Consider the following 27,626-nt stretch of genomic DNA (forward strand, 5'->3'; position numbering starts at 1 on the left):
ATCAGACAAATTATGAAAACGAAGAAGTGTTAATTCAGTGCAGAAAGAAATCGTAGTGCAAGTTCGTAGTGCATGCTCGAATATGCAGTCGTATTTAGAATAATCAGATATTGCAGCTTCGGATAATCCAGATTCTACCGTGCGAATAAAATAAAAGCGCAACAATATTTCCGATGAAAATAGAGAATTCTCGGCGACGTTCCTTATTTAGAATATTTAGAGCGATAACTAATTAGCGCTGTCATCGGGGTTCCATCGACGGCCGTGTCGCGGCCACGGAAAAGTATCCATCGACCCGCATTTGCGATGCAGATGCGGGAAACCGGCGGTGAAAACGCGTGAATTTTCTTGAATCTGTGCGGGGCAGACGCCGTTTCCGGTCGCCGATGCAGGGAATCTTGATTTACAATGCAGAGTAGCCAACGTTTTGCGGCTCGCGAATGCCAAAACCGCGCGGATCTGACCCTTTTCGACATTACCATTTTCCTCTTAAAACATAGGACGCGCAAGCTTTCTCCGCGTCCCTCGATACGGGGTGGTCCGTCAGTCCGCGCTACCCTAATGCATTTGCCGCGACACGGGTCCACGGAATTTGGCGTATCTCAGTCGCACACGGTCAATTTAACAGCGTGTCACGCGTCAATTTATCCACGACAAAATATGGCCCCGACGCGACGCGTCATGTTGCGTCCCCGGGCGGGAGTTGCTAATGTATCCCTTTTCTCGTGGAAGTGGACCACCAAAAAGGTCAGTACGTTGAAGCCAGACAAAGGGGTGCATGGCTAGCAAGCAGCGACCTCTCCGTGGTTCCCGCTATGAGTACCTGGAGGGGCATGGTTAAATAAATGTGCTCAATCGGCCATAAACCTCGGGGGAAACCAATGCTGCCACTGCGAAGGACTGGGGCCTGACTGTGTGTCTACGCTTGAGGGTCGGCGACCTCACCTCCCAGAGCCAAGTAGGGTGTTTGTAGGGCCTAGCCCAGGCGATAACAGGTCCGGTGGAGCCAATGGGCAGGGTGGAGCCCATAAGAGAAAAAGGGAGGTAGTGCCCAAATAAAATAAAGGTTCCGGTGGAGCCCAGAAAAGAAAAAGGGAGTGGTGCCCAAATGGGAGGTAGTGCCCAAACGTAAACCAAAGGTCCGGTGGAGCCAAAGGGCAGGGTGGAGCCCAGCAAAGAAAAGGGAGTAGTGCCCTAACCGGAGGTAGTGCCCAAATAAAACAAGAAGAAATCGCCAGCCGAAAGTCGTACATCCACAATTGACCAATGCTATTCAAACGGACACGATACGAAAACGAACTGGAAAGGACGAAGGCGGGTGGGAAATTTAAAAACCAATTAATGCCAGACAAAAAATACAAAGTTAGGGCCTCGGACACAGGGACTCCCGTCCCTGGGGTCCCTGTGGCGGAATTAACCGCTAAGGATAGGAGGAACACTGGCAACGACCTAGGCAATACAATAGGACTAGATTCGGGTATACGTTTGGACGGGATCGGTCTTCGCGCCATCCGCGTCCACCTCGTAAGGTGCGACGCTACGAATATAGGGAATAATAGGAAAAAGAACCCCCGCGTCCCCCCAACCCCAACGCGAAACCGCGGCCCCGCGATCGCGAACGTAGCCACGGGAATTAGGATCCTACAGCTGAACATGCGACGTTCAGCTGTAGTAACGGGCGAAATTAGGGAGCTAATAGCGCAAAAGCGACTGGACGTCCTGCTCCTGCAGGAACTAAACGTCAGAAAGCAAGGCGCAGAATATAGGGTAAACGGATTAGGGACCGGAGTGAGGGTGGCGGCGGTGAAAACCCACTCCACGTGGGCCGCTGTCGCCATCCCCAACCCTCACTTTGAGGTCACGTTCATCTCACAGCTCAGTAACCCGCACTGCGCATGTGCGGAGGTGCTGACCCCCGGCTTCTCCTTCTACGCGGTATCCCATTATTTCCAATACCAAGACTAGATAGAGAAGCACCTCAAGCACTTGGAAACGGTACTCCTGGCATTGAGGGGGAAGAGAGTGATAATTTCTGTCGACGCGAACGCGCCATCCTCGCTCTGGAGCCCGCACAGCACAGACGAGAGGGGAGCGCAGTTAGAAAGATTAGTTTCCGCGTTTAGATTAACTATAGCTAACGACGCTAGTCAACCACCCACCTTCTGGACGCCAACAGGATCGTCATACATCGACGTTACCTTGGCATCCCCCTCCATGGTCCCCTATATTAAAGAATGGAGGATCAGAAGCGAATGGGCGACTAGTGATCATAATGCCATCGACATCCGACTGCGGGCACCTAGGGCCGCGACGGGAAATCAGGGAGCAGCGAACTCTCGGTTCGACACTCGTCGAGCGGATTGGGAGCGGTTCTCGGAGGCCCTGTCCGACCACTCACGGTCGAGGCTCGAAGTCCTGAGTTTGAGGTCGGTGGAAGATGTTGGTAGGATGGCAGAGACGCTCACAGCCGTCATCACTGACGCCTGCACCGCGTCAATGCCTAGGAAAAGGAAATTTAGAAAGTCCAACCCGTGGTGGACAAAAGAGCTAACAAAGCTCAAAAAGGCCGTGTACAGGCAGAGGCGTGCCTCCCAGAAGACGATAGACGGACCCTCCCGCCTCCAAAAACTGCAGGAGTACCGTACTTCGTTGCGGAACTACAGCAGGAAGGTGAAGAGGGCGAAACGGGAAAGCTGGCAAAACTTCGTGACGTCGAACGGGAACACGGAGCCCTGGGGCATCGTATACAAGCTCCAGGCAAATTAACTCCGTGTAGAGAAAGTATTAAGCACACTCCGGCGCAACGATAAAAGCACAACCGGTGCTCTGGAAACCGCCAGCGAGCTTCTGGAAGCCCACGTCCCTGACGACCGACCTGAACTCGACTCGCCGACACAAAGGGTTCTCCGGGAAGAGGCGCGAATTGCCCCGAATACCGCCGACGCCTCGCCCTTTTCCTTGGTGGAGGTGGCCGGAGCAATTCGTTCCTTCGGAAATAGAAAGGCGCCAGGACCGGACCTCATTGAGGTACAGGTCCTGAAGGCCTCCGCGAAAACAATCCTCGGGGAACTCACGCGACTATTCAATGGGTGCCTTCAATGGGGCGTCTTCCCCTCCGCCTGGAAGGTGGGCTCTCTGAGAATCCTCCTGAAAGGCGAAGGAAAGGACGAGAAGGACCCAAAGTCCTACCGACCGATATGCCTCCTCTCCGTGATCGGGAAAACATTTGAGAAGCTCCTTAAGAGCAGATTAGAGCAGACGGCGATGGCGACGGGACGCATCTCCAGCAGACAGTACGGGTTTGCGCGCGGAAAGTCGACTGAAGATGCAATTGTCGAGTTGCGCCGCATGGTTGATGAGATCGAACATCGGCATGTGATCGCACTACTCTTCGACATTTCCGGAGCCTTCGACAACGTCTGGTGGCCCCTAGTGTTAGGTAGTCTTAGGAATCGAGACTGTCCGCGCAACGTCTTCGAGGTAATCTCCAATTACTTCGAGGACCGCAAGGTCAGTCTCACAGTAGGAACAGAAAGGATCTCCAAGCGCGCGACAAGAGGATGCCCGCAAGGTTCCGTCCTCGGCCCCGCGTGCTGGAACCTTATGTTCGACGGTCTCCTGAGGTTACTCGAAACCTCAGTTGAGAATAGGTTTGTAGCATACGCGGACGACCTCATCGTCCTCGTGGGGGGAAATAGCCGCAGAGACCTAGAGATCGAGGGTCAACGCGTTGTCGACCAGATCCTAGGTTGGTGCAGGACAGCTAAATTAGAGATATCCGATTCGAAATCGGAAGCGATCGTACTCCGGAATGGGTACGTAGATAGGGAAAAAATAGGCCGACGGGGAGGATCGCGTCCCGATAGAAAAAGGAAAGCAGTCCGCGTATCGAAAGTAGATTTTCAGAAGAGACCGCCGGTCATTCGGATCGGAGCGAGGTCAATTAAATTCAAGAACACAGTTAGATACCTAGGCGTCCACTTAGATAGGGACATGGGTGTCCGATCCCATTGTCAATATATCAGCGACAAAGTCGGGTCGCTCTTCGCGAAACTTGGCAGGTTGGCGAGACAAGGATGGGGGCTCGGTTTCAGAGCACTCTCGGCTTTGTACCGCGGGGTCTTCATCCCGGTAGCGACTTACGCCGCTGCAGGATGGGCTGGAGGCAGGGGAGCTGGGAATACTCGGAGCCGCTCAGCGCCGTGCTCTCATTTCGGTAACTGGTACATATCGCCGGTCATCGTGGGATAGCATGTGCGTGGTGGCCGGTACCCCCCCCCCCCATCGGACTTGAGCTACAACAAGCCAAAGCCCTTTACCAGGTTAGGAGAAATATGGACGCCAGGATCGGTAACATCGTGGTCCCAGCGGGAACCAACGATGCGAAAATTAGGATCGTGGCTGAGGTGAAAAGGGTGTGGCAATCCATGTGGGACTCCTCCCACAAAGGCCGCACAACTTTCACCTTCTTCAGCAGCATCGAGAGAAGGATGGCGGCCGGGTGGATGATACCGAACCACTACACCACACAAGTCCTCACTGGACATGGAAATTTCCGTTCGCGCCTCTTCGCGTACGGTGTTGCCGACAGTGAGGCGTGTGGGTGTGGTCACGGGTCGGACACGGTAGACCACTTCCTTCTCCACTGCAAGGATTTCGACCCGAAGAGAGAGGCTCTGCGGGACATCACCCCTAGCGGAAGCTGGAAATGGCCTGAGGCGGCACAACACTTCGTGTCGTCGGAAGAAGTCTTCCAGGTTTTCGCATCCTTCTGCCGGGAAACCCTTTGGTTAAAGGACTTCCGGTAGGAAAAATCCTGACTCCAATACCCATCCCGATTTCCTAGGTCTTCGTTTAGTGGACGCGAGGCGTCGCGTCACGAGTTTGCCTCCCCGTGGTTCCCCGTGGGCGCCAGCAGATGGATGGAAACTGAAATTCGCTGGCGGCTAAAGAACTCGTCCATTGTAAACGTCTCAATGGCACGTGCGGATTTTTCCTCGGCCCTTTCCCTTGAACGTGGGGCCGCTGGAAGTAGATAGAAATTTAGTCGTGTATGCCCGAACGGGCGAGGAAGCATATCCGCGTCACCTTCGTGGTGGCCGGATTCACACTAAACTGTTGCGTCCCCGTAGCGTTTACGACGTTGACCCTTCGACACGGTCAATTCGTGGCACTGACCCGAATATTCGGAGCGACGATTAATTATTTTCATTACGTGCGAAGCCGTTCGTTTGTCACGAGGGTCGTTGGATCTTCGGGGAATCTTCTTCAGAAGGGAGAATTGTGTGAGCTCTTGTTAATATTACGTAAAATCAAATGTACAGTAATGTGTCCATAATTGACGCTGAGATTGTGCACAAAAATGGACAATTTGGGAGGAGGAGATACGATCCCCCCCGTGTCCGCTACCTTGTCGTGGTGGGGGGGCTTCGTGCCCCAATGATCCTCAAGGCTGTGCCGGCGGGGATTTTATTCCCTGGCAGGTTCTACCTAGCCGGAGTGGCTTGAGGTGAGGGGCCAACTAAAGTCGGACACATACCGTAAACCTGTGGTCATGTTTTACAGGAACGGGGGTCTTGCCTTAACCGGCCGGACCGCGAGGATGACAACCTCTCTAAAAAATCCCTAGCCCCAAGCAGCGTTGCGCGGTGAAGAGGGCGTAGCTGGAGTAAGCGCCAGCTATGGTTGGTGGGTGCACCAATCTTTAGCGGACAACCCCGGGGTACCTGGCGACCCCCCGGGCGTATTAGCCTTCCCCGGGTATGGCGGCTCTACCCGGGGTGACCTCCTTTCCGACCACACTCGTGGGATGAATTATGGATTCTTCTTTTTCAAATACAACCGGGGAGGGGGGAAACGAGCGTGAGGTGGAGGTGCGCGGGCCTATCGTGCGCCTCAAAAGATGTACAGAGCCGGTGTCGCGGAGGCATTCTGCAACACGCGGCGCAAAGAGGCCTGCGGAGGGCCTTGGCGACTGCGACGGGGGGGAGGAGTCGGACTTCTCCGTCTCCTCCCACCACTCGTCGCAGAGCGTCCCGGGCACCTCCACGAGGAAACGGGGCCGGCCACCGACGACCGGGCAATACGTTGGCCTCCAAGAGGCCAAACGTAGAGAGGCTGAGGCTGAGAGAAGCCTCATAGCGGGCATTTTCGACCCGGTTGCCCCGGGGCCGAGGCCTGAGAGGACAAGCGACCCGCTTCCGGATGAAGTGGAGGTCGCTGCTGATTTCCGAGGCCGCCCGACGCGGGACGTTGCGGCGGCAGTTATGGAGTGCCTGGGCGATGTGGCCAGAATCTCCAATGCTGCGACGGGCCTGAAGGCCAGTGCGGTGCGGTCCCTCCGGACGGCGGCCCTGAGCAGCCGGGTGGGCGTTGCGGAGCTGGCAGTTCGGTCGGCTCCCAGCGCCACCCGGCTGTTGGAAGCCGAGAATGCTCAACTAAGAGAGCAGTTGGCGGAGTTGCGGGCGGAAGTCGCCCGACTCCGTCAAGCGGTGGAAGCGGGGCCGGCTGTTGCCGGGATGGCTCCGCCGCTGCCCCCTGATGGGGGCAAGGGGTTGCTGCCGGTTATCGGCGCTCGGGGGCCCCAGTCACCTGGGCGAGGAGGGTCCTCGCCCCCACCCGCGGCTGTGCCAGCCGACTTGCTGGCACAGATCGGCTCCCTTATCGATGCCAAATTGGCATCGTTCAGAAGGGAGCTGGTCCCGCGGGTGCGAGGCCCGCGATCGGCGGCACCCGTGCCGCCAGCCCCACCCCTGCCGATGGACAGGAGGGGGGGAAAGAAAAAGGGTGGCAGTGGGGGAGCGACTGTGGTCGCTAAGGCGACACAAATGCAGCCCGCCCCCACTGTTGCGCCGCCCTCCACCACACCTCCAACTGAGGTGTGGTCAAAGGTAGTTGGCCGGAAGGCCAAAAGGGCGGCTGCCGCAGATAAACCTGCGGCAGCTGCCAAGGCTGCTTTGACCCAGAAGGCGGCGAGGCGGGTGGCACCGGCTGCTCCTAAAAGGGCTCCCCTGCCGCCGCGTCCGCCCCGCACGGCTGCCGTTACTTTAACGGTACCGGCCGGCGGGGCGATGAGTTACGCCGAGGCGATGGCCACTGCCAGGTCCAAAATAGACCTGGCAGAAATTGGCATCGCCTCGCTGAAGCCCAGGAGAGCGGTGACGGGGGCAATCATCTTAGAGGTCCCCGGAGCTGATGGTGCAGCCAAGGCCACTGCCCTGGCCTCTAAGATGGCTGACGCGCTGGCAGGGACCGGCGTGAAGGTCGCGCGCCCAATCAAAAAGGCCGACCTTAGGGTGCGCGGCCTGGTCGACTCGACCACGCCGGTGGAGGTCGCCGCAGCTGTCGCCCGTGTTGGAGGGTGCGACCGGGGGGATGTGAGGACCGGCGAAATCCGGTCTTCCCCCTCTGGTTTGGGCACCCTCTGGGTCCAGTGCCCTGCTGCGGCCGCACGCAAAGTTGCGGTCGCCGGCAAATTGACAGTGGGCTGGACCCAGGCGACGGTGGAGGCCCTCAGCGCCCGGCCCTTGCAGTGCTACCGCTGCTTTGGCTTAGGCCACACGAGGCAGCGGTGCACTGCGGCCGAGGATCGGTCCGGCTGCTGTTTCGGGTGCGGCAGTCAGGACCATAAGGTGGCTGGCTGCACAGAAAAGCCAAAGTGCCCGCTTTGCGCGGGAGCTGGCAAGCCGGCCGGCCACCGCCTCTTCAGCCGGGCGTGCCCTGCCAGCGCGAGACGCGGCAGAGGAAGCAGGGGGAAGAGAACCACGACGGCCAAGGCGGCAGCCGCCGTGGCAGCTCCTAAAACAAAGGATCCGGCACCCAAGGATGCCACCGTCGCGCCCGCGGGGGCGGTTGGGGCTGATAAAACACCAGACGCCACCGCTCCCGCGGCAGCGATGGAGATTGAGGCGCCAGAGTAATGGGGCCTACTGGCCCTATTATTCAGGCCAACCTGAACCGCTCGGTCAGGGCACAAGACCTTTTTGTGCAATTCCTGGCCGAGCGGGGTGCCGGGTTGGCCGTAGCGGCGGAGCCGTACCGGGTCCCCGACCATCCACATTGGATGGGGGACTTGGACGGCTCCGCCGTTATAATATGGGCAGGTCGGCCGGGGTCCCCGGCGTGCTCCGTTATCGAGCGCGGCCGGGGATACCTGGCCGTTGACTGGGGCGGCACCGTGGTTGTGGCGATCTACGCACCTCCGAGGTGGTCCCTCGTGGAGTTTGAACAGTTTCTGGACGTGGTGGGGAGATGCGTCTCCCGCTGCCAGCCACGTCCGGTGCTGGTCCTGGGGGACTTCAACGCCAAGTCTTCAGCTTGGGGTTCCCCCGGGACAGACCCGAGGGGCCGGGAGGTGCTTGATTGGGCGGCGGGACTCGAGCTCCGTCTCCTAAACACGGGCTCGGTCCATACGTGCGTGCGGTACAACGGGGGGTCCATCGTTGACCTATCATGGGCAACGCCCCCGGCCGTGCGCCGTATTACGGGGTGGAGGGTGGCGGAGGAGGTCGAGACGCTATCCGACCACAGATACATTGTTCTCGGCCTCTCCGCCGCCCCATCGACACCCCGACGTCGCCCCGCTGATGAGGGATCGCCTCAGCCGCGGTGGGCGCTGAAGCGCCTCGACCAGGACGCTCTGATGGCGGCAGCCCACGTCGTGGCCTGGCCGGCAACACCGGCCGGGCCAGTCGACGGGACAAGGGAGGCCCATTGGTTCCGGGGCGCAATGACGTCGATTTGCGACGTCGCCATGCCCCGGGCCAGGGTCTTCCCGAGGAAGGCGGTGTACTGGTGGTCGCGCGCGATAGCGGATTTACGCACAGAGTGCGTCCGCGCGCGACGCCAGTACGCCCGCGCCCGTCGACGACGACGCTCCGACGTGGAGCTGGCTATCCAGCTGTATGGGCGATACAGGGAGAAGGTGGTCGCCCTGCAGCTGGCCATCAGGCAGGCGAAGAGCCAGGCCTGGCGCGACTTTCTCGGGTCTCTGAACCGAGATCCGTGGGGGCGCCCATACAAAATGGCGATGGGACGTTTACGTCCCTGGGCGCCCCCTCTGACGGAAAGCCTGGATCCGGGGATGCTCGGACGGATCGTGGACGCGCTATTCCCCGTCAGCGGGGAGGCGTCCCGGCCCGTCCCTCAGCTAGAGGGACATGAGTGGTCCCCGGATCTGGAGGTCGCGCCGGAGGAAATGGCCGGGGTAGTCAAATGGCTTCGGGGCAAGAATACTGCCCCGGGGCCGGACGGTATCCCCGTCCGGGTCTGGTTGCTTGCCATGAGCGTCCTGGGCGGGAGGCTCAGAAGCCTCTTCTCCGGGCTCCTGAGGTCCGGGGTGTTCCCGGACCTCTGGAGGAGAAGTCGGATGGTCCTCTTAAGGAAGGATGGGAGGCCTGCGGATTCTCCCTCCGCGTACCGGCCCATTTGCCTCCTGGACGAGGTGGGCAAGATCTTTGAGAAGATTATTGCTGCCCGCCTCGCCAGGCACCTGTCCCGCGTTGGCCCCGATCTGGCGGACTGCCAGTTCGGCTTCTGGGAGGGGCGATCGACGGTCGACGCAATCGACCGTCTAAAGTCCCTCTCGGACAATGCCGTGGCACGGGGCGGGGTGTGCTTGGCGGTGTCGATCGACATCGTCAATGCATTTAACACCCTGCCCTGGTCCGCCATTAGGGAGGCCCTGGTTGAACACCAGGTGCCTCCCTATCTGAGGCGGGTGATCGGGGCCTACCTGCGGGACAGGTGGGTGGAATACCCGGGCCGGTACGGGACGATACGGAGGGAAGTGGACTGCGGGGTCCCACAGGGGTTCGTGTTAGGACCACTCCTGTGGGACCTGGGATATAACGCAGTCCTGAAGGCCTCCCTGCCCGACGGTGCCACTGTCGTCTGCTATGCGGACGACACGTTAGTGGTCACCGTCGGGGACACCTTCGAGAGGACCATCCGACGAGCGGAGGTTGCGGTGGCAGCCGTCGTCGCGAAGATCCACGATCTGGGGCTGAAGATGGCCCCGGAGAAGGCCGAGGCCGTCTGGTTTGGACGGCCTCGGTCGCGGCCACCGGCCGGATCGTGGATCTGGGTTGGAGGAGCCTGCGTCGAGGTGAAGTCCGAGATCAAGTATCTCGGACTGATCCTCGACAGCCACTGGAGATTCGGGGCGCATTTCGGCCGCCTCGTCCCCCGAGTTGAGAGGGCGGCGGCCTCGCTCGGCCGCCTGTTGCCCAATCTCGGGGGACCGGATAACATGGTGCGTCGCCTATATCTGGGCGTGGTGCGGTCCATGGCCTTGTACGGCGCCCCGATCTGGGGGCCGTCCGCGAGGGCAAGCCGGCGCATCACTTTGTTGTTGCGCCGGCTTCAGAGGCAAATGGCCCTTCGCCTCATACGGGGTTACCGCACCGCGTCTACCGTGGCGGCGCTTGCTCTGGCGGGAGAAATTCCCTTCGAGCTGCAGGCGGCGATGCGCGCCTATGTCTATAGGCGCATATGCATCGCTGGCCGGGCTCGGGGGGACCCGCCGGAGCAGGAGGCGGTCGACGGCTTCGAACTCCAGGCCCGGGGACTAGCGCTCGCCAGATGGCATGCGGAGCTTTGCTCCCATGCCGCCGAGCGCGTCCCCGGGGCTCTCCTGCCACACTTCACCTCGTGGCGGGAGAGGCGGTTTGGCAGGCTCACCTACCGTGCGACGCAGGTGTTCACCGGGCATGGCTGCTTCGGTGTCTACCTGTGTCGCATCGGTCGGGAAGCGACGACGGTGTGCCACCACTGTGGCGCGGAGGAGGACTCGGCGCAGCATACACTGGAGGTATGCCCCGCCTTTTCAGTGCTGCGCCGAGTCCTAAGACGGGAAGTTGGTCGCGACCTCGCTCTCTCCAGCTTAGTTGGGGCCATGCTGGAGAGCCCAAGAAAATGGGCGGCAGCCATCGCCTTCTGCGAAGAGGTGATGCTGCAGAAGGAGGCTGCCGAGCGGGGTCGCCGTGAGCGGAGGGTGCGGCGTGTGCGCCCACGCCTAGAGCCCCCCTCCCCGAGCAGATGAGAATAGGCGGGCGGCGGGTGTACCAGATTACTGGTTTAATTGCCCGCCGCCCGCCACCCCCCCCCCCCCAACTGAAGCTGTCCTCCCCATATTGGGAGGACGAGGTGGTGTGGGGTGCGGTCCCCCGCACCGCCGAAGCAAGATGATTCATGGGGGGAGTATAAATCTCCCCCCCCCCGGGACGCGGCCGGCCACCGCCATTCCATCCTGGTGGCCGGCCAGGCGAGGGGGAGCCGCGGTTGTGTTCTGTAAGAGTTCCCGTGGCTCCCCCGCTACTCGCCAGCGCCCTAGGCCGCCGTGGGGGTTTTAGCGGGTCAAAACCCGCACTACCCCCGCCCCGCCCCTCGGGCGGGACGGGGGTGTCTGACCAGCAGATTTCCCCCACGTTAAACAAAAAAAAAAAAAAAAAAAAAAAAAAAAAAGGAGGAGATACGATTCTTCGAGCCTTGTAGCTCGGTTTAATAGTTAGTAACAATCGATAACCATAAAAAACAAGTTACAAGGCTCGAAGAATCGTATCTCCTCTTCCAAAATTGTCCATTTTTGTGAAAAATCTGAGCGTCAATTAGAGAGATATTACTGTAATTGTAAACTGAGTGTAACTTTTAATATGGTATTATATTTGTATACTTCTATTTTTTATTATTCCTAACATAGAAATTTACAAATAAGCTTTTGTTTAAATACCAATAAAAATGTAAAAGTTAATTTGATTCTATAATTATTCACACCACGGTATAATTTTCGTAAAGCCTATGTAAGCTTTTGTAAATATTACGTTCGGTTATGTAAAGATTAGAACTTCGTTAAAAGGTTATGTAATGTTATGTCAAGGTTATAAATTTCAAAGTTATTTTATTACATAATCAGCTGTAATTATAGACTCAGTGCAACGTTTAACGTAATATCATATTTGCATACTTAGTATTTCCTATTACTATTGTTATTATAAAAATATACAAATATACTTATAATTCAAATACCACAAAAAACATAAAAATTAATTTGATTCTATAATTATTCACGCCGCAGTATAATTTTCGCTGACCTAACGTAAATTTTCGTACACATTGCGTAAATCAAATGTAATCAAAAATGATGCCATCGTGAACGATCTAAAATAAATAAATAACAAGATCGTAGAGATTGCAATGGAACGTTCATAAATTCGCGCGGGAAATCGGAATAGAGCTCGCAAAAAAAATGTGATGGGACGCGTGTATAACCGGTTTTATCAAATGCAAATCTAGGGTTACAGAGCGCCGATCTGAAACGACGTTAATTGCGCGAGAACTTCATACTGTATCAAACTTAGCCGTGTTTGGTCCTAAAGTTAGACGTATCTAGCCCCGCAGCTTGCGGTAATATTCGCGATACAGATGTACGCGTTCTACGGCTGCATCATAGGGTCGAGTTCGCGCGCCAGCGGCCCCGTCGTGATATTAATTCGCCTGCTCGGATTATAAGTTACATGTGTTCCTATTTCAGCATTATCGGTTTCGCTGCGAGCCGAAACGCCTGTCCGACGGAATCTCTTTACCCCGGGAATAACGTTATTATCGCGTTACCTCAGACGTATCCCCCGTTTCCATGGAAATCGACGGAACAGAAAATCCCGGGGCCATTTAAACGCGATAATTCGTTTGCCGACGGTTTCCGAACGGCTCTTGTTTTAATCAACGGTTCCGGCCTGTGAATGGAAACCCGGAACCGCGCGGGGGCGCCAGACGGAAACAAAAGGAGAGGGTGCCGACGCGCCCGCGGTCTAGCGCGGATAATTATATCTGACCGCTTTTCCTCGAGTGTCGCCCAATTAATTTCTGCTTTTTTCCTTTTCCCGTGTAGCGTCGCGCCGCCGCCACCGCCGCCACCGCCGCTGGCTCGATACGTTGTCGCGGGAGAACGCGACACGCGGCCGGTCCATAAACCGGGAACGTGACCCAGGCCTGTGTCGCCGGCATAATCTCGCGGACGCGCTTCCCTCGGCCGCAATAAAATGGAAAACAAACACAAACGCGCCCGACATTTCAGAGCACGGTTAAATTGACCGTCGATTTCGCAGACCAGCATGTTACTTTAAACGTACCGACGATTTTTTCTGGCAGGAGGTAACTCGGGCATGGCCCGACGAAAGTGATCGTCGAAAGAATAAGACACTCGCGGTTTTTTCGCGGGTTCCTGTTTCGCTTGTGCACCATGGTGGGAAAGAAGTCGATCCAGGTCGTGTAAATTTAACTGTACGGATCGCGTGTGAATTTAAACGTACGAAATTCGTGTGAATTTTACTCTGTGCCAAATTTGCGGAAATTCAACTGTGCGAAATTCTTGTAAATTTACCTGCGAGGATTGAACTGTGCGTACTTTGTGTAAATTTAACCGTACAGAATGGGCATAAATTCAACTGTGCGAATTTCGTGCAAATTTAACAGTACGGATTGCACGTAAATTTAACTACGCGAATTTCGTGTAAATTTAACAGTACGGATTTCACGTAAATTTAATTGCGCGAATTTCGTTTAAATTTAATAGTGCGGATTTCACGTAAATTCAACAGCGCGTATTTCATGTAAATTTAACCGTGCGCCACTGTATCGTATTCTCGACGGGCCGACAGCGAATTTCGACGCGTGGCCCACCGATCGTAAAAACCAAGGAAAGAAAAAAAACACGAAAGAAATAAAGAAAATCGGTGCTGACGAAAGATAAGTAAGATTTAACTTACTCTCGAGCGGACGATTTACGCAGCGCCACTTCCTTTTGTGGTGGGCACCAATACGAACGCGTAAACCGTTCAGCTCGCTGATAAGCCACGAAATGCTGGCAATGGGGGCGGAAAGCTCGGAAACGTGACCGGCTGCATCATCGAGCGTTACACCGGCGTTTGCGCAACTTTCTTCATTTAACTTGACTTCCGACATCCCCACTTCCCCGCCCCTCCACCGACGATTTCGTCGAGAGATGATGTATAATATCGTTGATCTGCTTCATAGTTATAGTGATTGGGAGCTTATCGAATGTAACGATTAGACTGCGGATTTTTGTGCGGAATAAAAATTGTCCGCGTCGATTGCAATAGAAACTAAAGGGACGGTTCTTTCCTTCAGTAATTATTTTAATCGACTGAAAATTATACATCGACATTTTTTAGTTCTTTCGATCTCTCTGTTATTTTAGATTTCAACTATTCGTCATAACTTTTCAGAAGAAGAAAATATTGAAATGTAGAAATTTGTTCAATATTTAAACAATATAGAATATGTATTGATTAGGAAAGAACTAAACATGATGAAAACAGGAAATATCGCGTACCGTATCTACAACTAGGATTACAACTACTTCACTTAATTCTACAACTCGCAACGCTCCTCACTCGACGACTCTCAAACACACTCTGTCCACTCCAAACACGCTCTTTCGACACAACGCCTGCCTTTCCAAAAACGTGACAATCGCATCCGCCGGCTCTCCGTCGCCAAGGGTTTTTCCCATCTGACCCGGCCTTCGCCAACGTTTCTCTTCTATTGCCTACCATAAATACAAAGTCTTAAAACTACGGTCTCCTAAGCCTAACACTCCTCCTCGTCCTAAACGTAACCACTAAATTACGATACTACAGAAATATTGAATATATTTCGAAAATAAATATATTAAATGTTACATATGTGTGTATAATGAAATATTAGAATAGAAATTTTTCAAAATTCGAACGGGTCGCGTGAATTCGTTTGAGATGTCAGAGGGAATATTTCTTGCAAATATTTTGCCTCCTTGCAACCAAAATTAACATTCATCACCAGCGCTTCCGTAGTCTTTTTGCCTAACACTAACATCAAAAATTCCCCGAAACAAAGTAATTTCCCTGACGAAACCAAAAACGTAAAACGAAAGATCACGATTTGTCCCAACTCCATCACGCTCTAAAAATCGTAGAAAAGTTGGATTCATTCGATCGTACCGCAACGCAAAACCGAAATACATTAGTGTCGCCCATGCGTGACCGACGACGCGGTATCGAGCGCATTATTCAATTACCGGACGCTTTTAAATAAACAGAGAGATCTGTTGGTAACATGCGAGCCGTGAGAATGGGATCGAACCTGACATTTTAATTCGTGCGGTTCCCGGGCAGCGTTTGCGAGAAACGAGGTCGGCACCGTCGTGAAACAGCGATCCTCCGCCGAAGTTTCCGCCGAAGTTCTTACGCACTGACTCCGCATTCCTGGAACACTGCTTACAAATCATTAGTAACAATTATTACTCGATTGCCTGCTCGTAACGAAGGACCTTTCGCCGTAAACCTCGGAATTGGGAATAGCGTGCCGGCGGACATGTCGCGAAGAACAACGAACTAAGACCCGGCGAAGGGAGGGAGATAGGGTGGTTGAACGCACAGAGGCATTAAAAGTCAAAAACTCATCATCGCGGCCAAGTGTCTGCAAAGTCGGCATAAAAGAGCTAATAAGGGACGGCGTTTTAAACACATAAAGTCCAACAGCTGCTTCAGCCGAGCTACTCCGCAGTGATAACAAAAGAAGTTGAAGTACTAAATCCGAAATGTTCCTGGACGCCGTAAATGCCCCGTCCATGTCGCACGCACAACTCTTAAAGTCCTCCCATGGGTAAGGTTAATATCGGCGCTATCGGAGACACGCCTTTTTTCACGGGACAGGAAAACAAAGTAATTGCGAGCAGCTTCGCATTCGGTTTTTTTCCTCCGTCATTGATTTCATTTTTAAGCTTTTTACGAGCACGGGCATACCTGCGCAGTTTGTCGCCGGGAATGTGTGGATGGCTCTTCAAGCCGAGTCTGACAACGATGGAAAATCCACCGGCGTAGAATGTCCTGTCGTAAATTGAGTACGTGACTACGTTTGTTGCCGTCAAAACACCGTTCTCAGGATATTTACGAGTCGACGCTATTATGTGTCACAGGAGTGGCGTAAGGCTCCAATATTTTCGTTTTAAATACACTTATACTTATTTTTCATGGGCTGCCCCGTCGGTGTACGGACGCGGACGTGCCGTACACGTATTTCTTCGTCAATTAACTGCTACATGCGCACCACCTTTCTTCCCAACCTTTGTCCAACTATTGCCCTTTCCACGGGCACTGTGTCTGCCGAACGTTTTTTCGCTGTCCATTAAAGCTTGACCAAATAATTTGGTGTGGATTTGCAGTGGATACGTAGCATTCGCGTGTTTAACCTTGTTAACACTTTTTGGAGTTTTGTGACTTCCGTTCATTCACGTGGCGATTTTCGTTAAAACTGACAATCGGTTTAACTTGAATTTAAAACTAGGTATAGAATTTTTTCGGAAATATCGAAAGTCAATTTTGGAATACATTTTTTCTGTTCGATTAGTATATACACGGAATTACAATGATGCGACAATAAATAAAATATATGAAATATATAAAATAATGATAAAGAAAACCAGTACAGGTCGATCAACGTATTGCTCTAATTTCTCTAATTTTCTGCAGTTGTTGTTCCATCAGAAACCGAAAATTCGTGTGCGACGAGGGATGTAATTTTACGTTTGCAACAATCAACTGTAACCCGGGGTGCTCGGAATTTTTATTTCGACAGCCACGAACGCTTGATAACCGAGTTAGTGGTCTTAAAAATGATGTTCACTATTCTGCAGCCCCGAGTCTCCTGACCGTAAAAAATTTACGGACTAATGCAGTTCTCCAGAACGGACCTCATCCTATTCTTTCTTGCGGATGCAGTGCACTTCTCCGCAAGAAGAAATCTAAAAAGCCATTAACACTGAACTGAAATAATGGACAGTCTTATCTTCCATCACCAAGTTCTAAAGGTCCATTCGCCGGCTATATAGCGATTAAAGTATTATTAAGAGCACGCAGTCATGCACGATTTTTTAAAATAACACAGCACCTCGTGCCCCTGAAACTTGTTAACTTTTAAACATTTCTATGTAAAGCCTACTTTTAAACTACTTTTTACTTTAAATTTAATTTTATTCTCTCGATCAGTTTAATTTTTATTTGACGACTGTTATTTATTTATTTTTTAAGTTCGTTCTTTGTTGATATAGCAGATTACTCTGCCAATGTTCCTGGAAAATTATAATAATTTTAATCATTTACTTATTCTGGAACATCGAAATCTCCAAGTTACGCGTTTACGGGAATAAATAAATTAGCGATTATATTATTATTATTATTATTATATACAGGATAAAATTGCTGAATAGTAACATTTAAATGTCTCCATTATTTGTAGATACATCAGCGTACAACAAATTTAGTCACACACTGAATATTGTGATATTAAAAATGTGATATGGAAGGAAAAATGTTGTTTATTGCTTTGCCTCGTGGAAAATATTTCGAATACCACGTTCAGGAAGTAAAAGGCGAAATTTTATCGGGAAGCGTGTGGACCGCTGTACGCGTACGAGACATTGTGTGAGAAAAGCGAGGCGAAAAACATTTTTCTCTTGCAACCATTTTGCTCGCCCTGTCGAACAGTTTAGTTACTGCGCACGTTTGACTGCGGTTTGCTGAGAAACATGACGCTTGCTCTGCGCACAAGTAGCCATAATTGCTAAGCTTGCCGTCGGGCGTCTCGAGGTGTCAACATTGCACGATGGCGTTCGGTGACTTCTCAAAGGCACGAAACAGCTTTCGTTGTGCACTTAGAAACAGCAAAGATATTTCAATGTTTTTTTTCCACGCAGCTTCTTCGAACGCGTGTACGAAAATGATCAAAATTTCGGAACGAAAATAAACACGAATATACGACAAATGAAAATATGGTCTTCTTTCAAACTAATAAATGATCACGATAAGAAGAATACAAAGCCGGAGATTTATCGAGGACAATGAAAATAAAACGCGAACGGGTTACTATCGATCCACCAACAATGCCCATTACTTTTTTCGCCGTTGAGAAATTTGAAATGAATTTTTTATCGATGCCGGAATATGCCGCGCGCAAATGAACGAGAAAACTTGGTATAATTCGGATAATATTTGAATAAACGAGCCATCCCGGAAGGTCTCTTGTAATTTCAGTAATTGTCGAGAGAGGCTTCGATCGCTCTCGCTAGACCGAAGAGCTCTCGGGTTAAGTACAGCTGCGAACCGTGTCGTTCCGTGCAAATACCTTCGTTGCTCTCCCTGGACAGAATAAATTTGGATCGCAAAGAAAACAGGCGCCATCAAAATACTTGGACATTCAATATTCTCTAACAAAACCCATCGTCGCAGCGTAAGAGTTGAATGAAGAAGGGCCCGCGAAATCACTTTATCAAAGAAGGCGGCGCAGTAATAACCATTTCCTCGTTGAAATTGCAATCTGTCTCTCTGTCTGTCTCTCTCTCTCTCTCTCGTCGGGCGCGACAGAGAAAATGGAAAAATTGTTGGAAAGATTGTGTCCCTTAACAGAAGATGATGATGACACTCGTTACGATCGGCCAGGGGCGAGCGTCGTCGTTACGCAAACGACACTGAATAAATCTGGTGCTTCATGCGTGCTTAGGAATCGTCGCGGCGCTTCGCGGGGACAAGCGTTGGCCTAAGCAGAAGCGGCAAATTTGCGTCGAGTGACGTTACCTGCTTGCCTCGTACAGTAACGGACAAACGATTGAGACATCAAGAGAGAAGAAAAAGATCGGTTGAAGCGCAATTCGTCACACGAAATACGAGCAAACATCGAATCATCCAAGAATAATATTTAGTATTTAAATTATATGTATATATTTTGATGTAATATTTTTATAGAATATTTTTATATAAATATTTTGCACAATGTTTACGATTGGAAGTCAGTGGAATTCATTATTTCTTTCGAATCAAATTCACCCTTTTACAAGCGACACTCGCTGTTTTGCAAACGATACTCACCCTCCCACAAATTAAATTCACTTTCGTTAACCTTAGCTTTTGCAAATCAAGTTCTTCTACGTTGTTTTCTAAAACTATTCGAATGAAAATAACATTTACATAGAACAAGGAACATGAAATGCTCGTTTAACAGTAAACGTAGCCGCGTCTCTAATTTTCCTTCCAGTTTCGTAATTTCATCCACATATTCATGTAACAATAACGACAATCCGTGGGAGCGATGGTTGCAACAGAATAATTAACAACATCCGACACAAACTATTTGCCGAAATAATGTTCAATGTTTGAGAGCTTCAACTGATGGACGTGATCCCGCGGCTCCTGTGTCTTCTGGAAGATGACATCATCTAAAACGATAATGATCTCTGAAGAATTTCGCGAAAAATATTTCCAGCTGAAAAATTGTGAATGTTATATAAGTGAGACACATATTTGCAGATTGAGGAAGGAAACAAACCGAAGAAACAAGTATCAGTTGCATGTTTGGAACTGAAATTAAAATCCGTCGTCTTAAAATTAAGACCGCTGCTACTCTATGCAGCAAAGTCTACCGTAGACGAATACTTTGTATGCTAGCATAATCGCCGGCGGGGGAAGATCGAACCAATATAATCTGGAAAGGGATCAGAGGGAATTTGGAGCGAGAACAGGCATTTGCATGTTTCGGACACAGGTCAGCTTGAGCACAAGCGACCCCTGATACATGCTAATTAAGCTTCATGAATTTAAAATTGCGCTCGTTAACCGAGGCACGTGTCAAACAATTTCATGTCACGATAATGATTATCTTCAGCTCGCTTTATTACTACGGGAGACCCATTTCTCGCGTGACGCCGCGAATTTAGGAAAAACCGGCGGCGGCGGCCGTGGCGTGTTCGAAGGATCGCCCTCCGGAAAAGTTGGTTTGAGCCCGGCCGAACTCCGGGGTCAACTTATGCACGGATATACCCGGCTTTGATCGCGCGGCGACCGTTCCCCTCGATGAAAGGAGTCAAGCCCGCCGCGTCGAAGCAGGCCAGATAAACGTATCACGGCTGACGCCTTTGTTCCTGATTATGGAATTTTTTCGAGCGACGCGCAGCGTCCGTGTTTCCTTCTCGCCCGTTTAAGTTTTATTACCGCGAGACACTATTTTTATTCCGGGATTTATAACGGCCAGCTCAGCCGGCCTCGAAATAATCTCCCGCCAGGCTTTTCAAAAATTCCACTTTTTTCGGACAACATTTTCCTTAACGCTGCCCCCTACCCACACCATCCTGCACGCTGCTCCATCACGGTCGCGCGCAGGCTGCGACCAGCTGAAAAAGATGAACCGTCCATCGCACTTGCACTTTACTTACAACACCTGCGATTCTTTTTCTCCTTCCGGCGCGGCGGAGCGAGCCGCGAAGGGAACTATCCCCGGCTGAATTAGAGCCTTCCGAGCTGCTCTAACGAAATAAACGCCGACGCCCGGTTCAAACTGCGACCAACGTAATTACAGAGCTGCGCGGGAAGGGCTGGCCGCGCAGGTACGAAAATGAAATCGCGCTGGACAGAGAGTGTTTTTCTTTTTTTATCGGAGCGTCGCGTCGCTACGTTCGCGCGTCGCTCTCGCAGCGAGTTAACGAAAACCGCGGTGTCGCCGTGGGACGGCTTGCCAATATTATTGACGCGAATCTTGGAACAACGGGCAAGCAATATCGCGAAATAATAAATAACTTCGTCGCCGTTATCCGCGAAGCTCCCCGAGCGAATATTTGATATAATGCGTGCCCGGAATAACGGTGGGGGAGGGGAAGGAGCACGCCAGCGAGCGCCCGGCTCTTTAATCTATCGCCCACCTATCCTTGCTTCCGTTTGAGGCGTGGATAAAAATGCAGATTCCGAAAGGCCAGAAAAATGCTAACTACATTGATAAATGGCCTGCACAAATGGCCCATAAATCCTTCGAATGATGTACATCGTCTCCGCGGATCACCCGCGCAAACGACCAGTTTAAAACGGTGGGAGGGGAGGCGTGCGGATCCTCATATATTCCTCGGCTTTATTTATACTTGTGGATGTGTAATATCTAGACCACTGCTATTCGTGCAAGATGAACATTTTCCACGTCTATCGCAAAACGGTCCGGTGTAATCTTCTTTCTTTTTTCTTTTTTTTTAATGATTTTGCGACGTTCGCAAAATTCGTGTTTCACGCGAAGTACGTTAGATGCATTTTTTGAACATTATTTCAAATTGCTACACGTAGCTTGATGTTCAGAAAACTTTTCTTTCTTTTTACTTTCGAGCAATATTGATCTCGCTTGAGAATATTTTGCATTGCTTCTTATTTACGAAATTTTGTCAAAGTTGCATGTTGGTGAGAAGTATATATTTTTATAATAATACGATAAATGCAATAAGTATAACTATGTACGCTAGCGACGCTGGTAGCAAATGCGTTAATAAGTTCTAATTAATGTATCAACATTTTTAGTTTCGTTTCACCTTTTCACTATCTCCGATTCCACCCAATCATTTTTGGTAAAATTTTTCGAGTTGATTTTCGGTATTTGTTGCATTAATTAACTCCATTGGTCAAAGATTTTACACGACGATCGCGTTTCACGCGTGAACGAAAAATGTAAAACGTACGCGAGATGAAAAATGGTAGCACGCGAATGTTATTATATGTTCGTACAATGATAGTGGATGTAATTAAACTTTTATTTGAGAAAGTGAAATTTCGTGTGCGTCAACCTAACTTGCAACGTCGAGTACGTGCATTATCTCTGATGTTCATTCTGCCGCACTGAATGGAGACGGAATGAAGCATCGGGTGGAATGGGATTCTATTAAATGGTGCTTCCTGTTAAAAAAAATCCACTTCGACGATTTTCTGCGTTGTTCGAATAAAAGAATTCAACGGTTTGAATGGAATGGAGCTGTCTGGGGCTAATATTTTATTATTCGCATTAACTTATATGCTAATAATTGATATCTATGGAAACAAATACTGAATTCGATAAATTTCTCGGTTGTTATAGTGTGATATATTCAATTTTGAGAATAATATGGGACACGAAAATTGATAGCGAATTGCCATGCAGTGGGAGAGCTCTCGACGAATTTAATATTCAATCGATCCAGATCCCCGTTCGTACGACACATATTTACGGATGATAGTTATTCGCTGCGTAACGAGTCGGTAAATAGTCACACGATATTACCGTGTGCAACGTACACTGTTCAGATTTTTACCCGTAAATCACGACAGCAGCGGAATGAGGAAGATTCCATGGATCACAATAAATCGAAATGATGGAATATAACTTTTCCTCTGATTGAAAGTTCCACTCCCCCCCCCCTACCCAAAAAAATGAATTTCGAAATCAATCGAGTACATGTGCAAATGACTGATCGTTGCTGTAACCGGTTGCAATACAAACTGCTACCGCGGCCATTTTTCTATACGGTTAACTTTATCTTTTTGGACAATGAAGCTTCGTACGAGGAGAAGTTACTTTGTCATTTTGACTTATTGCGAGCCATGGGATGTCCATCACTGACGGATAGAATTTACTACCTAACCTCTATTCTTATCTTTCTTTTGCACGATTTATGAATTTTCAACGAATAAAATATTCGAATAGAATATTGCAATTAAATAATCTAGTAAAATATTGGAATAAAACATTCGAATAAAATATTGGAATAAAATATTGGAATAAAATATTCCAATTAAATATTCGAATAAAGTATTCGAATAAAATATACCAATGAATAATTCGAATAAAGTATTGGAATAAAATATTCGAGTAAAGTATTCGAATAAAATGTTCGGACAAAAAGAGTTCCTTCGGATAATTATCGAGGATAATTGTCTTGGATAATCGACTATTCGAAACAATAGCCAACTGGAGCTAAAATAAATAATCGTTGGAACAAATAAGAATCTGAAACCAATTAATTCGTTTTAACGCGATCAACCGTACCTAAAATAAAAGACTGCAAATGTTCATCGAGCCTGTGATAGACCTGAATCCTTTAGTATCATTTGTGATATACGTCGAGCCTAACTGCGGTTGCAACATCTATGGTCTCACTGCAGATGATTCAGATCTCGGTGAAAGACAATCATAGTGCACCCGTAGAACATGATACCGGTCCCCTCTGTATAGGATACGAAATACACTGCGACCTCATGGAAAGCTGTAGATTCAGTAGCTATGGAAATCAATAACGGCAATCCCAGCCCTGTGGAACACGATATCAAGGATGTCGTATTCCTGGCACAGATATTGCGTTACGTTGTTTTACTTTCTTTCCCATTGACGATTAACGTTGATTTACGTTGTTCTACATTCTTTTTCTTTGTTTTGCATTGATGATTTACGTTGTTTTACGATGATTTACTTTCGTTGCTTCGTTCAGCGTTGTTGTTTAACACAGTATTACGTTGTTTTACATTGTTCTACATTGGTTTTACGTTATTTTATATTGGTTTACATTTATTTGCTTTTTGTTATCTTGCTTTTCGTTGTGTCGCATTAATCATTAACGTTGTTTTACGTTGATTTACTTTGTTTCACGTGGTTTTTAGAAATAGTATTACGTTGATTTACGTTATTACACATTGTTTTTACGTTGTTTTATATTGTTTTACATTGCGTTACGTTGTGTTACGTTGTTTTAGTTTGTTTCGCATTGGTGATTTACGTTGTTTTACGATGATTCACTGTCTTTGCTGTTTTTCGCGCACCAACACTGCGACCGTTGTTTGGTCTACGGGGGTTGTAAGTCCCCGATTCGAATTCGACAATGTAGTTCGCGATACTCTGTGCCCACTTATGGTAACAGAGCTGGTAGTGAAGGGTGTTGACTGTTACACTCTTTTAATAAAAACAACGACTTTAATTTAAAATACTAGTTATAATACACGGAGTGTTTTCAGTCTGTGTTACGGTGTAGAATGATTTGTGTATCAGAAGACTGTTGAATGATTGTTTGATGACTTCTGTTCATGACTATCTGCCCGCCTCGCGATGTGCAGGCCCTTTTATTGAGGAAGCTTCTATGTGAAGCTTCCCCTTCCAGGATGGAGAAGTGCACTGATTGGTTTTTGCCGAACGTTGTGTTTGTCCAATCAGTGCCCTTTTAAATTTTAGCAACACCCCGAGAGCAACAGGTCTCGGAGAGGACGTGAATGATTTATGACACGGTCGAAGGGTTTCCGCCGCCTTCAACGACACAAAGGAAATTCCTCCAGGTCAACTCACGGTAGCCTCGAGTACCGTGTTACGCACTCGGCTCGAGATGACCCTTCGGAAATCCCGGGTTTACGACACGTTATGGTTGGTGAGATAGCCGACAATTAGTTTTAGAGGCCAATGGTCGCCAGACGTAAAAAAGGTCTTAATCCTATTGTCGCATCCGTGTCATAAACCTGATCGACGAAAACTCGACGGAATTTGTTCTTCTGTGCCGGAGCAAACGTGCGGCGCAGATGTGCTGTGGAGTGTCTAATTATCTTGTTTTATGGGTTGAAAAATGCGGATGGTTGTACTGGCATAAAACATTCAATGACAACGGAACATCCTCCCCGCCTTGAGAGGGAACCGATCAAAGTGAAATGAGGAAAGTCTAATCGATGTGTGGTGACCAATGTGGATGACCAATGTATAATGTGTAACGTGTATGAATGTAATGTTTCGCGTAAGTGTGCGTGTATCTGTGAGCACATTCGTAGCAGTCTTTACTGTAACTGTGCGAATTATGCCGTCGGAGCCTGGATGGACCTTGATGACTCGCCCCAACGGCCATTGCATGGACGGCACGTGATCTTCTCTGAGGAGGACTATAGAGTTCTCAGTGATCTGGTTATCTCCCTTGAACCATTTACTGCGACTGGTCAGCTTGTTCAAATATTCTCGATGCCAACGCTTCCAAAAATGCTGTTTTAGCTGTTGAATGCGTTGCCACCCGGATAGCCGATTGGATGGAATATCTGCTAACTCGTGTTCGCGTAAACTTGTGAGAGCATCACCGATAAGGAAATGACAGGGGGTAAGAACAAGAAGATCGTTTGGATCGGATGAGATTGGAGTCAGAGGACGGGAATTGAGAATAGCTTCAATGTTGATAATTAAGGTATTCAAGTTTTCGAATGTAAACAATTCAGCACCCATAACGCGTTTCAAATGTTTCTTAAATGACTTTACTGCTGCTTCCCAGAGGCCACCGAAATGCGGAGCTTGAGGTGGAATGAAATACTAATTAATTGAGCGATCTGCGAGGAACGAAGCTACGTTGTTGTAATGATCGTCGCAACACAACAATTCTCGAAGTTCTCTGAATTCGTTATTAGCTCCGATGAAATTGGAACCGTTGTCGGAGTACAGATTTTTGCAAAAACCTCGTCTTGCTATGAATCGTCCCAAAGCTGCAACAAAGGCTTCACTGGTCAAGTCGCTGACAAGCTCGAGGTGGACGGCCTTTACTGCGATGCATACAAAAACGGCTACGTATACTTTTATGCGACGTTGATTCCTGTATGTTCTTTTTTCACGAAAAATGGCCCACAGTAGTCCACTCCTACATTTGTAAACGGACGCGATTCTGTGACTCCGGCCTTCGGTAAATCACCCATTACGTAATTGGCATGAGGTGGATTGACTCGACAACAGCGGACGCAACTTCGAATCGTTTTCCAAACTTGACTTCGCCCGTCTACGGGCCAGTACGCTCTTCTGGTTGCTTATAATGTGGCTTGAGTACCGGCGTGCATGTGAATGATTTGTTCATTCTGGATGATGAGGTTGGTTGTGTGCGACTTCGGTAGGATAATAGGGTGTTTTTGCGTGAATGTCAACGTTGAGTTTCTCAGTCTACCTCCGACTCGTAGTATTCCGTCTTGGTCAATGAATGGATGTAGTCTCGCTAATTTTCCGGCGATTTTATGATGCCGATGCTGTCGTATGAGATGGAATTCTTCTGCGAAGTAAGACCCTTGCAATAATTTTATAACGGTTGTCCTTGCTCGAGCTAGCTCGATTGCCTGTAGAGTACCCTTCGTCATCCGTCCTGGCTTCCACCGTAGGCACCATGCAACGACCCGCAATAGCCTGCTCCACGACGAGAACCGTTCGAGCAGACTTGCGTCGATTGTGGTCATAGCTAAGCAGATAGCAACCCGTTGCTCCGAGTCATCGAGAACAGGTGCTAATTGTCCATTTGGTCAGTATGACTCATCCTGGTGAAGCCAAGTTGGGCCATTGCGCCAGATGGATGGTCGAAGGAATTCCTCTATTGATTGTCCTCGAGAAATGAGATCTGCTGGGTTATCAGCTGAGCTAACGTGGCGCCATTCTTCGATCTTTGTCTTGGACTGGATCTCGGACACCCGGTTGGCGACGGATGTTTTTAATGTATGAGGTGACGAATTAAGCCAATGCAAAACTATTGTTGAATCTGTCCATAAAATCGTGCGGTCGATGTGTATGTGTAATGCTTTGTGGATAGTATTAATTAACGATGACAGTAATAAGGCTCCACACAATTCGAGTCGCGGGATGGATTGACTCTTTAACGGTGCAACCTTCGATTTGGCTGCTACGAGTTCTACCTGCGTTTGACTCTCTGCATCTGTAGAACGAAGGTATACACAAGCTTTGTACGCCTTCTCGCTGGCGTCGCAGAATCCATGTAACTGGATGGTTGAAGCCGCAGTGATTACGGTTTTTCGATTAAATGTCACATTGCTGAGCAATGGTAGTTGTGTGTAGTATCGTGTCCATTCCGTGTGTAAGCTCATGGGTAACGATTCATCCCAATCAACTTTCAAAGTCCATATTTTCTGGAGGAGGATATTTGCCACGATGATGACTGGGCCTAGGAGACCCAATGGGTCATGAACCTTTACTATTTCAGAACTGATCAATCGTTTGGTGACTCGAGATGCATGTGTGAGAGGCTTGACTGTGTATGTAATGGAGTCCTCGACTGAATCCCAAACGATCCCGAGCGTTTTGATTATTGAAGATTCACCGAGGTGAAGTTTCTGGTTGATATTCTGATCGGACAACCCGCTTAACAATTCTTGGTTATTGGAGGCCCATTGTCTGATATTTAAACCGGCTAAACGAAGGAGTTCTATAAGCTCGTTTCGTGATGCGAGGGTCTCTTGGATCGTAGACGCGCCGGTTAGTGCATCATCCACATAGAAATCCTGCTGCAAGATTTTCGCGGCGGAAGGTAAGCGGTGACCTTCATCTTGTGCCAGTTGTTGGAGGCATTTGATAGCCAGATATGGGGCGGCTGATAAGCCGAATGTAACAGTGTTTAGTTCATAAGTTTTTACGCAATTGTCGGTGTCACACCAGAGGATTCTCTGGTACTTTCTGTCTTCTGGGCGCACGAGAAATTGCCTATACATTTTCTCGATGTCGCCAGTAATAACATACTGGTGGATGCGAAATCGGAGCAAAATGTATAGCAGATCGTCCTGTATTTTGGGCCCAATGTGTAAGGTGTCGTTAAGTGAAAATCCAGTGCTTGTGACTGCCGACCCGTCGAAGATTACGCGTAATTTGGTTGTATCGCTCGACATCTTGATGACTCTGTGATGTGGAAGATAGTATCCTTGATGAGATAGCTGCACTTCGGACATGTGTCCAAGATCGAGATATTCTTGAATGATTGATTGGTACTGCTGTTCCAAGTCTGGATCGCGTTTGAATTTCTGTTC

The 27,626-nt window shown here is 49.6% G+C and overlaps 1 protein-coding gene across 1 annotated transcript; it reads right to left on the minus strand.

Annotated features, from left to right (window-relative positions):
• Positions 1-748: 748 nt before the first annotated feature.
• On the minus strand, positions 749-27,548 carry LOC143263363 (uncharacterized). The gene is made up of 3 exons (XM_076528388.1): positions 26,505-27,548; positions 868-1,194; positions 749-823 (listed from the first exon to the last, which is right to left on the minus strand). Exons 1-3 carry the CDS (start codon positions 27,546-27,548, stop codon positions 749-751), a joined length of 1,446 nt encoding a protein of 481 aa, XP_076384503.1.
• Positions 27,549-27,626: the final 78 nt, after the last annotated feature.

This window comes from Megalopta genalis, unplaced genomic scaffold (assembly GCF_051020955.1).
Source record: "Megalopta genalis isolate 19385.01 unplaced genomic scaffold, iyMegGena1_principal scaffold0490, whole genome shotgun sequence".
In the NCBI taxonomy this organism is placed as follows: domain Eukaryota; kingdom Metazoa; phylum Arthropoda; class Insecta; order Hymenoptera; family Halictidae; genus Megalopta; species Megalopta genalis.

Excerpts from the sequence above, each read along its gene's own strand:
- LOC143263363 (XM_076528388.1), bottom strand. The coding sequence starts at position 27,548 with ATGTCCGAAGTGCAGCTATCTCATCAAGGATACTATCTTCCACATCAC. Across the intron at positions 1,195-26,504 it reads ATGCAGAGAGTCAAACGCAG|GGCACTACTCCCTTTTCTTT; the intron begins GTAGAACTCGTA and ends ACCTCCGGTTAG. Across the intron at positions 824-867 it reads CAGCATTGGTTTCCCCCGAG|GTACTCATAGCGGGAACCAC; the intron begins GTTTATGGCCGA and ends ATGCCCCTCCAG.